This window comes from Cricetulus griseus, chromosome 2 (assembly GCF_003668045.3).
Source record: "Cricetulus griseus strain 17A/GY chromosome 2, alternate assembly CriGri-PICRH-1.0, whole genome shotgun sequence".
In the NCBI taxonomy this organism is placed as follows: domain Eukaryota; kingdom Metazoa; phylum Chordata; class Mammalia; order Rodentia; family Cricetidae; genus Cricetulus; species Cricetulus griseus.
In genome coordinates, this window is record NC_048595.1 from 439,947,357 (window position 1) to 439,959,813 (window position 12,457).

The 12,457-nt window shown below is 42.1% G+C and overlaps 1 protein-coding gene across 1 annotated transcript in view; it reads left to right on the top strand.

Annotated features, from left to right (window-relative positions):
- Trpm8 (transient receptor potential cation channel subfamily M member 8) overlaps window positions 1-12,246 on the top strand; it is a 69,606-nt gene extending 57,360 nt beyond the window's left edge. The window contains exons 21-24 of the mRNA XM_027395990.1: window positions 1,212-1,311; window positions 2,588-2,621; window positions 6,514-6,602; window positions 9,983-12,246. Coding sequence (XP_027251791.1) covers window positions 1,212-1,311; window positions 2,588-2,621; window positions 6,514-6,564 — 185 coding nt within the window. The 3' untranslated portion in view covers window positions 6,565-6,602; window positions 9,983-12,246. The remainder of the gene's footprint in view (window positions 1-1,211; window positions 1,312-2,587; window positions 2,622-6,513; window positions 6,603-9,982) is intronic.
- Window positions 12,247-12,457: the final 211 nt, after the last annotated feature.

The following is a 12,457-nucleotide window of genomic DNA, read 5'->3' on the forward strand; positions in this document are numbered from 1 at the left end:
CTACTCCAAAATACGCTGGAAAGGAAATTGGTTGGGAACTGTTTTGAAAAGTAATAACGGCCATTTAAAGATAAAGAGATGTTTGCTGTATGGAATTTTCTCAAATCCAGTCACCCGCATATTACTTTGATACCCAATTAATTTTTCTCAATTCAGTAAGGCATTAAAGTTTATGAACTCCAACATGAGACTATACACATTTAAATGATAAGTTAAGGGTAAAATCTACACAAATTACTGGACATGGTGGCACACACCTTTAAACCCAGTACTTGGGAGGCAGAGGCAGAGGCAGAGGCAGGCTGATCTCAGTGAGTTTAAGACCAGCCTGGTGTACAAAGTGAATTCCAGGACAGCCAAGGCAGTTACAGAGAAATCCTGTCTTGAAGAAAGGAAGAAAGGAAGGAAGGAAGGAAGGAAGGAAGGAAGGAAGGAAGGAAGGAAGAGAACCCCCTCCAAAAAAAAACTAACCAACCAAACAAACAAACCACAAGTCTATTCCAAGTGGCCACCTACACAAACATCTCTTTCTTGTTCCCATGAATTTCTGGAGTTTGGTGTCCATTGCAAACATTAAAGACCTTGATGCTGGGGTTTTTTTTTTGTTTTTTGTTTTTTGTTTTTGCCTCCATCTGAAAGGCCCAGACACCATAAGAAATTGAAGTAAGAATCTCTGTGGAACAGATCACAGGCCAGTTTGTACAGTTCACCCTGGCTTAGAAGAAAGGGGAAGACTAGAGTAAGGGTTTCTTCATGATCCCCTCCCAGGCCACCTGTTTCAGAGTAAAAGCAATGTCATCAGGTTACCCTTCTCTAAAGACCTCCTGGTTTTAGATTGAAAGTCAGAATGCCTGTAGTTAGTATCCAACTAAATGGCTTAGCATTTCCATGTCATCCAACAGTAGTAGGACTTAAGGAAACGTGGGCACCCAAATCATTAGTGATCTAAGTCTCAAAAGACACAGACAAGGTTCAAATGGATATCTACTTAGAATAAAGATTGCATTCTCAGGCCACACAGCAGTTCCCACCCTCATTCTTACTGAGAAATCCATTGATATCCCATCACTCTGCTCCTGTCAGTAGTCAGATCTGCTGGTGCAGACGAATTTAGTTGCCTTAGTTCCAGAGTCTCTCTTTCTGGCATACATTGGTTCCAGAAATGGAGAGAGACAGTCAACCTGAACGTTTTCCTTTTCTCATTATTTCAGGTTTCAGAAATGAGGACAATGAGACTTTGGCATGGGAGGGAGTCATGAAGGAGAATTACCTTGTCAAGATCAACACGAAAGCCAATGACAGCTCAGAGGAGTAAGTCAGTCATTCATTTCTGTGACAAGGCACCCTTGTATATGTAAACTGGAAGGACTAAGGCAGGTCTGAGCGTGCTCAGTAAGGCATGTTTTCATTGGAGAATGATAGTACCTCAACAATACTACCGAGGCAATTGTAGATGACAAACACTTAGACATATGGCACTCCCTCAACACAGGGAGAGATCACAACTCAGTTAATCTGATTGTTCCCCTAAAGAACATGGGATAGAAAGTCCTTGGAGGCTACACTTTCTCTTGGGACAGTGAGATGATCTGTGTTCAAGGTGCTGAGACCTTGAGTGTAGAAGGAAAGACATTTTGGTTGTTAGCCCAGCCTTTAACAGCTGAGCCAGGTGGTGGTGGCCCATGCCTTTAATCCTAGCACTCAGGAGGCAGAGGCAAGCAGATCTCTGAGTTCAAAACCAGCCTGGTCTACAGTGTGAGTTCCAAGACAGCCAGGGCTATACAGAGAAACTCGGTCTTAAACAAACAGAAGATGAGAAGGGAGAAGAAGGATAGCCATTAGCATCTGCAGAGCCAAGAAACAAGAGCCACAGCTGCAGAAGTGAGTTCCAAGAAGACTTAGAGGTCATTCTTGCAGGGGCCACTAGCACGTTTATCTCTGCAATGCTCAACTAGAGAGAGGCAGAAGGTGGCTTGTTATAAGCTATCTATCAAGTGCTGACTGTCATTTTTAAATTGTGTGTGGGCTTTTATAAATCTCTATGCATCCCCCCCATCACCAAATTTCTTGAAGAAGTAGGGACATCAGTCAAGTCTGCAGATGGTATATAAGTAGTGTATTACGAGTCTTTGAAAGCCTGCTCTTCCTATTGTGGAGGTTGACCTTCCTCAGTGACAGCTGTCACTTTTCCTAAGAGCTTAAACCACCTCAAAAATATCCTCTAACCAGTAGGTGTAAATATGAGTACAACTTATCTGTTTGTTAGAATCAACACAGCTACCAAGGCATACAGCAGGCTCTTTCTCCTGAGACAGCATGGATGCCTGTTTTCTAGACTCCCATATTTTGAATGTGGAGCAAGGTAGATCTTCTGAGTCAACTCTCACCACCCTGTCAGCAGACAGCATAACTTCTGTCTTTCTAACTGGGATGAGACAGGAAATCAAAGAGATGTGCAGCTGGCACTGGCCTGAGCCCAAACTGAAGACTATCATAATCTAACTTCTGTCCTTTGAGAGATGGAAACAGGGCCAAAGAGCCTCCCTCAGACACTTTGTCTTAGTTTATTTTCTAATCTCCTTTGCAGGATGAGGCATCGGTTTAGACAACTGGATACAAAGGTATGGCTCAGAGTTCTGGAATGATTTGTTTTATCTTTAATGTCTTTGAGTTTTCAGCTGTAGTCTGGTGCGTAGGGTCAGAAAACAAAAGAAGATATACATTGTTAAAAAATTAGATATGGTCCTGTTCAGCTGTCTGCTTGATTGCCTAGGATCTGGGGCCTGGAGCAGAATTACTTCTTAAACTCCCAGCCCTCATGTAGAATTGCCCAAAAGTGCCACTTCCTTTATATTTAACTGTCAATTTGACACAATCTGAAATCACCTTGGAAGAGGGTCTCAGTGAGTAGCTGTCTAGATCAGTTTGTCCTATGGGCATGTCAGTAAGGGACTGTCTTAATTACATTAATGGGTGAAGGAAGACCCAGTCCATTGTGGGTGGCACCATCCCCTGGGTTTGGGTCCTAGAGTGTATGAGAATAGCGTATAGTTTAGGTATGCATGTATTCATTTTCCTTGCTCTTACTGTGGATGTGATATGACTAGCTCCCTCAAGTTCCTGCCACTGTGAATATATTTAAGGTATTCAGTTGGACATTTTGATGCATGCATACATCACAAAATGATTACCAGTATTGGAAACCCTAGACACACAGTGCAGGCCCCTCCACATCCTATGAACTGTCTCACTGCCTCTACCTCCCTTTCTGTCACATTCTCTGCCCTCTTTTCTTCCCATTATGAAAAACCAAAATTCCTTGTTTTCCATTCATAGAATTTTGGAGATCATGTTCTGAATTTTGATTTCTAGAGCAAGAATTTAGCACATTTTCGCTTTCCCTTTAAATTGACTTTGTTTTTAAACAGCTCCATTGAGATATCATTGCCACAAATTCAACATATTTAAGGTATACAGTTAGACATTTTGATTCATGTATACATTGCAAAATTATCCCCACAACACAGTCCAGCTAATTTGCATACTTACATAATTGCTATCTGCACATGTCCTAGGATTCAACTTAAGATCTATTATCTCAGCACATCTCGTGCATATAGACATAGTAATGTCTAGGTCGATATTAACATATGAACACAGTATAATAGTAGTCATTCTCACTGCAGTGTACAGTAGATACATTGGTATTTCTCCCTTCCCTAACTCCTTTGACTATTTTAGACTGTACATGGGAGTGAGATCATGTGGGAGGGGATTGCCTGTCTGTGCCTTGCTTATTTTACTCAGCACAGTGTCATCTGGATTCTACCATCTGTGTTCCTGCAGATGGTAGAATTTCCTTCCTTTCTTCAAGGTGAATTGTTCTCCACTGTGCACACAAATCACATTTTCCTTACCCATCAATCTATTGATTGACACTTGGGTTATTTCTGTGTCTGTGACTAGTGCTGCAGTGAACAGGACAACATAGCTGCCTCATCCTCCTGACATCAGCTCTTTAGCTGGGTACCAGAAGTGGGGTTTCTGGGTTGTTTTTAATGTTTTGAGTAACTTCTGTATTGTTTTCCATAGCAAAATACCAATTTTACCAAATTCATCCCATTTTTTTTCCATGAAAGGTTTCTGGTGGAGTCCTTGTTACACAAGATATTATTTAAACACCCTTATGCAAACATAGCTAGATAGTTTTTCTTTCCTTTTCTTACCTGATCACATACATGGGTTAGGCCTCCCAATACCACTTAGAATACCAGTCTTGTCTTACGGTATTAGAGATGATGGGATGTTAAATGCGGTGATAGGAGTCTTTCTTCATAGTCTTTACTGTGTCTAAAACTCCTTATTTTCTTGAAAGAAAATCTGGAGTTTTCTGCTGGTTTTCCTGCATCCAGTGTGTGGATTATGCTGACTCCGTCCCCCATTTTGTCCATTTAGTTTGCCTCATCCATTTGTCTTCACATGATAAACCATCCTTTTGGTTTTTCAAGACAGGGTTTCTCTGTGTAGCCCTGGCTGTCCTGGAATTCTCTCTGTAGATCAGGCTGGCCTCAAATTCACAAGAGATCTGCCTGCCTCTCCCTTCCAAATGCTGGGATTAAAGGTGTGTGACACCACTACCTAGCATGCAGAATCATCCTCATTTCCCAGGGATAAATTGCACTTAGTTAGGGTGGCACTTAGTTAGGGTGTGTGGTATGTTCTTTTTAATGTGTCCTTGAATTGAGTTTCCTATTGTTTTATTGATGTTTTTGCATCTTCATTCACTGGGATGTTGGCCTATAGTTCTCTTTGCTGTCTTTGTAAGATTTTGGGAACAGGGTAATTTTGGCCTCATACAAGAAGCCTGGAACCAGTCCCTCTTCTGTTTTGTGGATGAGTCTAAACAGGACAAGAGTTTAAATGTTGGATGGTATTCGCTCATGAAGCCATCTCTCTGTTCCTGAGCTTTTCCTTGGGAACACTTTGACGCTGAGTCTTTCTCCTTGTTTGCTCCTAGTTTGTTTGAGCTTTGTCTTCTTTAAAAATAATTATTACATTTTAGTTGTGTGTGTGCACACACATGTACACATGCCATACTGTAGGTGTGGAGGTCAGAGAACAACTCTTACAATCTGGTTCTCTCCTTCAACTGTGTACGCCTGGGCGATTGAACTTAGGTCACCAGGCTTACTGGCAGGTACCTGCTGAGCTATTTTGTAGACCCCCGGTTCTGTATTCTTGATTCAGTCTCATTAGGTAGTATATATTTAGAGAAGCCCCTGGCTAAGTAAGGTTCCAGTACCAGAGTGGCTAGCAACCTGCCCTAGTGGGAGGTGAAGAGCACTGGATGTAGGTGCTTAAAGTGTGTCTTTCGTGAGACACTTGTTTTATCTGGCATATGGCCTAATGACCTGTGACCAGCCTGTCCCTAGAGCAGGAGTTTTGTATGTGCTGACAGGTGCCTTTGTGGTTTTTGTCTAACTAGGTGTGGTTTGTACCTGTCTGGCCATCAGTATAGTTGCAGGAGACTGTTAGACTGTGTTCTCACCACATCTGGGGAAAATCCAGACCTGAGCAATACCTGGTTCTTTAAGTCAATGCACCACTACAACAGAAACAGCTTTTATTGCAGTCTAGCTAAAGGTTTGTTGGTTTTATCTTTTCATAAAACCAACTCTTAGTTTTGCTTATTTTTTCTATCTTTTGTGTTTCACCGTGCCACTTACTTTATCCTGAGAGTCTTCTGTTCTCCTTGAAGTGGTTTATTAATACCATTTCCCTTAGTAATAAAGTCCCCTGGTGGGGGGCGGTGAGCAAAACCCTTTTCCATCTCATTATAACCGAAACAGTAGCTTCTCACTGTGCAGGGTTCACTGAGGCAGCTGGCAGCCATCATGGTTTCTATTTGTTTTGTTTTGTTTTTTTTTTAAGGAAGAGGCTCTCACTGGAAACAGGCCCAACCTCAACATCTCTCCCTCCCCTCCCTAGTAAGTCACCTATCAAGCCAGGAGCCAACCACACAGGAATCAGAAGCTGTCCATACACTTTTATAAAGTGCATCGAGGTGGCACATAACTTAAAACAAGGTTGCAGATCTCATGTAATATGTAAAATAATCTTATGTATAAGTTATGTAAGTTACATTTTTGGAGTTTACTGTTTGTGTGTGTGTTAGGAGACACACAATCATATCTTACTATTATCGTTATATTTTTTGTTAATGTTATATTTTTACATAGCAAAACTTCATTTGTATCTTATTAGTAATTAATGCCTTATGTACATTTGTATACATTACTCCTGTGCCGTCATAATTTGTGGGATCTAGGAGGAAAGAAACCTTTTTGGCTTGCATTTCATGAAGCTGCTGTTGATTTGTTTGCTAACTGCTAATCATAAGTAAGCAATAAGCAGGGTCTGCCCCAAGTATTTACTGTTTAACATACTTGTCATTTAAAATGGAATGTTGGAAATTTGACTTAATACCGAATTCTTTTTCTCTCCCTTCCCAAGCTTAACGATCTCAAAGTTCTTCTGAAAGAGATCGCTAATAAAATCAAATAAGGTGGGTGAACGCTCATGGAAAGAAATCAACTTACAAGGTGAGTTGGCTATCATCTTTTTTTCTTTGTTCTGAAAATTTTGGTGTTTTAAGGATATTTTAAAATTGTGGTGGTTTCTTCATTTATTTTATTTTTATATGTTATCAGCTTTGACAATAAAGCATGACACAAATAGAAAAAACAAATAAGTCACAGTCTAGAGACAAAGGAATGGGAGTTCCTCAGCATGTCCCTCCCTGATGGTGGCTCTAGGGCAGTTAGCCTACAGAGTCTGTGTAACACTTGCCAACCTTTCAGCCATTTTCACATAGTGAAATGAGGTCATACTGACCTAATGGGTTTTTTCTTCCTTAATACTTCCTATTTTTTCTTTCTTAATACTTTATCATAGATACTTTTGTAGAAACATGTCTAAAATGTTCCTTATCCTCATGGTTTCTTATGTCTATTACTCTTGGGGAGGTAGATGTGTGCTGATCACCTTTTTGCTAACTGAAAAGATTCCAGTGAGGCAATGGGAGGGTTTTAACAACAGCTCATTTGTGCAATAACGTGAAATTCAATTAGCTGGCAAAATTGAACTCAAGGCGTAGCTCCAGCAACTTGCCATTTGTTTTAATCATGTTTTCCCAGAACCTGTCCAAATCCTGAGGCCAAATGTTGAAAATTTTAGGGGCATGGAGAGGAAGGGAGAGAGGAACACAATTATGCTGTTCCATTGGTCTACAAGGAAGCTGTAAGGAATAGAAACAGTGAAGAATTCCCTTCTAGGCAGAGTGTGGCAGAGGGTTAGGACTGTGGCGTGATGGCCGTTTGCACTGACTCTTCATGCAACCCTGTGCCCCTGTGCTGCCTTTCGCCCTAACCCTGACCTGCAGAAAGTACTTGGACTATAGAGTTTTCCTCTGCAGAGTGGTCCTGCTGCAGGGAAACCCTGGTGTCTTTGGCCATTCATCTGTGTTCCTTGAGTAAATCCTGGTGTCTTTGGCCATTCATCTGTGTTCCTTGAGTAAACCCTGGTGTCTTTGGCCATTCATCTGTGTTCCTTGAGTAAACCCTGGTGTCTTTGGCCATTCATTCATCTGTGTTCCTTGAGTACTGGCGGTCACAGCTCTTATCTACAGACCTCCATTATGGAAGACTTACCCCTGACAGAGTTTGAAAGCTGAGTGCCACTTCCTAGTGTGCTGAAGAATTCAGGCCTTGAGTACTCAGGAAGAATCCATTTCAACACCACAATGATGTTCAGCTTAAAAAAATTAAAGTTTAAAATAAATTGCACTTTGGATTTTGAAACAGTTTTTCTTTTCTTTTCTTTTTTTTTTTTGTTTTTTTGAGACAGGGTTTCTCTGTGTAGCTTTTGGAGCCTATCCTGGCACTCGCTCTGGAGACCAGGCTGGCCTCAAACTCACAGAGATCCGCCTGCCTCTGCCTCCCGAGTGCTGGGATTAAAGGCGTGCGTCACCAACGCCCAGCTGAAACAGTTTTTCTTAATGAATGAACTGAAAAAAAAAAAAACCAGAAAGGAACAGACAAAACAAATGATAAAAATAAATCTAAGTGTGATTAAAGAGTTGAAATAATCACATAAGATTAAAACCCACACTAGCATACCCACCCAGAAAGCTCTGATCTCCTCTCCCTTTCAGCTATTTGACTGTGAGATGGGCAAACAGACTGGCCTCTGACCCACCTGCCCTTCGCTTAGCTTTCACCTTTGCTAATATGCTCAGAGTTAATGGAAGGGTGAATAAAACTACTTCCAAGGGTGTGGCATTTACTCTTGTATGTGTGCCCCGTCTGCTTGCATGAGCACACAGTGTGTGTGTGCATATGAGAAAGAAAGACAGAATGGAAAGAGAATCTAAGAAAACAAGTGTCAAAGCCAGGTGTGGCAGTGGCACTTGTCATCCCATCATTGGGGATGAATCAGAAATGGCTGAATCTCTGTGTTTGCTGGCCAATCAAATCAGAGAGCTGTAGGGTGTGAGAGACATTGTCTCAAAAAAAAAAAAAAAAGGTGGACAGCATCTGAGGAACAACACCTGAGGCTGTCCTCTAACTTCCACATTCATAGGCCCCCCACACTAACACACAAATATACACACTGACACGCACCAACATACACTAACACATATACTGATACACCAACACACACTAATACAGTAACACCCACTGATACACACGCTAACACACTGATACACATATTGAGACATACCAACATACATGAACACACACACTAACACATACACTGATACACTGACATACTAAAACACACAATAACACCCCTAACATGCACTGACAAACATGATAGCACGCGAACACACATACTAACATGATACGCATGTTTACACGGAATAACAAATACTATCAAACACACTGACACACATAAGCATATACACATACACATACACTGACATACACACACAAAAGAAAATATATGTTCTATGAGTTCATGAGTTCCAGTGACATCTTTAGAAACAAGTTTGTCAAATGGCATTTTTGCATACATTTTACATCTGGGTGAGTTCTTTCTTGATATTCATACCCTTAAGAAAAAGTTTTACTGGTTGCCAATTCTGAACATCTCAGACTCTAGTCCTTAAGTGTCTCTAGGTGCTTCTTTCTCAGAGGGCTCAGGGTCATTACCTTTCCCTGGGACGGCATGACAGGGCAGAGAAAGTCAACCTCGGGAGAGTGAGAGCTGGTACAGGCTGGGGTTGGGCAAGCAGACAGGTGTTGAGCACTTCTCCCATCCTCACCCCATGTCAGGACTGGTCCAATCCCTTGTGCCTGTTTTTTCTTTCTCCTACACTATGGCTGGAAGTAAGACTCCCAAGCAAGACTCCTGCCATTTTCTTTCTCTACTTTTCTACCTCAGGAGTAGGCAGCCTCTCTCAGCACCTCGGGGAGGTGAGAGGGGGAGGCCTGGGCTTGGAGATGGCCTGTTTTCTGGAGAGCAGGCTCCTGGCTGCATTGTTCCACTTTCTTTTTGAAAAAGAAAGCTTTTGACGATCCTTTTCAGTCATTTGAAAATTGCATTTTGATTAATGTTCTGGTTTTCAACTTGATTATTCTGAATTTTTGATTTTATGGCACAATTGCTGAGCAAATAAAATCCTTATTGGTTCTGGGAGACTTAACTCAGATGGGATACGTTGGGTCTTGTTCAGTGAACCTCACACAGCTTATTCTGTCTGACTCCCACACAAGCACAGCTAGTGTCACAAACTAGCCCCACACAAGCACAGCTAGTGTCACAAACTAGCCCCACACAAGCACAGCTAGGGTCCCAAGCTAACCTCTTGGTTGTGGTGGGCGTGCTCACACCTCTTCCCAGCCTACTTTGAAGCAAGCCTCTGCCGTCAGAGAGTGGAGATGAGAAACTTTATTCTGAGTTCACATCTTTGTTTTCGCAGGTAAAATCAGCCATCTGCATTGGGAGGCTCATGGGACACTGATGGACGGTACTGCCATTGACCTCTGAAGGAGACTTTTCCAGGTTCCCAAGCACGTAGCTGATGATCACCCTCAAGGGCAGACGTCAGGGAGCAAAGTGTGCGGAGGACTTTGCACATGAAGAGAACTATGAGGGATCACGTGTTCCTCTGTGAGGGTGCCTGCACTTTCTGAATCTCAGAGCCTTGTCCTGATGTCTAGTGTTTGTGACCTTCTTTGTCCCTTGAACTTTCCCACCTTTCCCATGTATCTCCCATGACATGATCCCGGCCCTGAGTTTATACCTAACTGTTGTTATTTCCCACTTTCTTCTTTTCTGCGCTGTATGATGAATTCATTGACATATTGTTAAAAAGTCCTACTCCTGCCCCCAATCAGGCCAGATTCTAAAATACCCTAGGGCAACTTCTCCTTTCTCACAGTCAAAGGAGGGTCACCGAGGCAGTGGCTTTCTCTCGGGTTCACCATGACTCCTGCTGAAGGGGTCACCCGCTGTTACCAGTGTGACAAGTTACCCAGAAGAAGCCCTTGAGAGGCGTTCTTGCTCCTTTTGTTTCACTGGCTGTTCCCCTCCCCTACTCTCTATTTCCCCATTGAAAATAGCAAATGGATATTACAGGGAAGTGGAAGGCATAAACGTATGGAAACAATCTCCCACTCCCTCGAGTAACATGCTTTTCTGTGTTTGCTCAAGTCTGGCTTTTTCCATGCATGGTACACTCCACTTTTAAAAAAATCTTACAAAATGTCATCATCGGCATATACAGTTTTGTATAGGGCTTTTCATCAACTATTTCATCAAAGATGTTGTCTTCACAGTCTTCACAAGCATTATCAGTAATTCATTAATATTCAAACCTCTAGCAATTTCCATAATGTAGGTCATTGGTAGCTGACCCCACCTGGCCATCAAAATGGACATCTCTGAGTCTTCTTTCTGCATTAAGAACATCAAGAAATCTCCTATCCATGCACTAGATTCTTTGGAGTATCTGTTGCTTACCAAACCACTTACAAGGCTTTTTCTCACCAGTGTATAGCAAAATAGGAATTACTGACTTACACATAAAGCATAAGATACGTGGATCTCTCTGTATTAAGACATGATATTATATTTAACCCTTACTTTAGGAGAAGCCAGTGTTCTTGTTTAGGCATTGTGGAGTATTCGGGCACCGGTACAGACTTCCGGTGGTTATCTCGGTGAGCACTCCACTCCTAGCTGTCTTGAACTGGTGGTATCTGTGCTAAACGATGTGCTAGGGTAACATAAGGCGCTTTAGCACTTGTAATTAGCTTTTCAGCTTTTTCATAGACTGTTCACTCAGCCACTGAAGGAGGGACCCTCAGCAGGAAGCCATTAAATGGATATTTAGATAGACTGAAGCATTAACCCAGATAGATGTATTTATTTTTATTTTGGTCTGGCTGGCTATTCATGCCCTGCATAATGCTAGCAGAGACTGGAGGAATAAAGGATGCCTGTTACTTAAACCCACCCTGGCCTCACAGAGCTCTATCACTCATCAGAATTTCAGAAGCAGAGAGTAGATGGGACAAATTTGCATAATGAGAATGGCCAATGGATGGAGGGAGAGCATTCCACTTCCATTTCGCCCTGATGATCAAGTGCTTGCTGTGGCTGACAGCATCGGGAGGAAGGTTCATCTTCCCCTTAGGGATTTTTCAAAAACTAAAATCTGTGACAGCACACAGACTGTGTGGACAGAAGTCCCAGGCCCTTGCCTTCAACTCAAGTAAGGAACCTGAATAAAAGAAGTAATGAAATTTAAAATTCCATGTAAGACCAAGTTAGCCTAGTCTACCTGCTCATCCCCACTTAATGAACGTGTCCATGTGTTCATAGTTCATGCTGTGTCTCAACTGGCTTAAGAAAACAGTCTTTGCACACACTATGCTCCTGTTGGCCCTAAAGAGGAATTAGACAATGCTCAGAGTTTTTTCTCATTCAGTGTGGAACAATTGAGCTTTCCAAGGGGTCTCTCCACATGGTTACTCTGCAGGTTACTCTCATGTGGCATCATTGTTCCTACTGTATCTCATGGATATCACATGTGTTGGCTATTTGTCAAATCAAAGGTGCTAGCTACATCCTTCGGTCTGGTACTAACCATCTGTAGACTTGTGCACAAACTCCAGAGAATCCTGCAATGTGGCTTCAACCTGTGTGTGAGAGCATTAAACCATGTTGGAATTCTCCTGACTATGTGTGTGTCATTCTAGTGAGAGTAAAAAATAAAAGTCATTCACCGGGTTATGGTCATTCCTAGGGGGATTTGGTTCGGAGTTTCCTGGTGGATAACTGGACTACTCTGGTTGCAAGCAGAAGGAAGTGTGCTGTGGCTGTACTCTGCATATCACATTTAGATTCTGTGGTCCACTGTTCAGTAAGCGTATTAACTACTTTTCTGTGA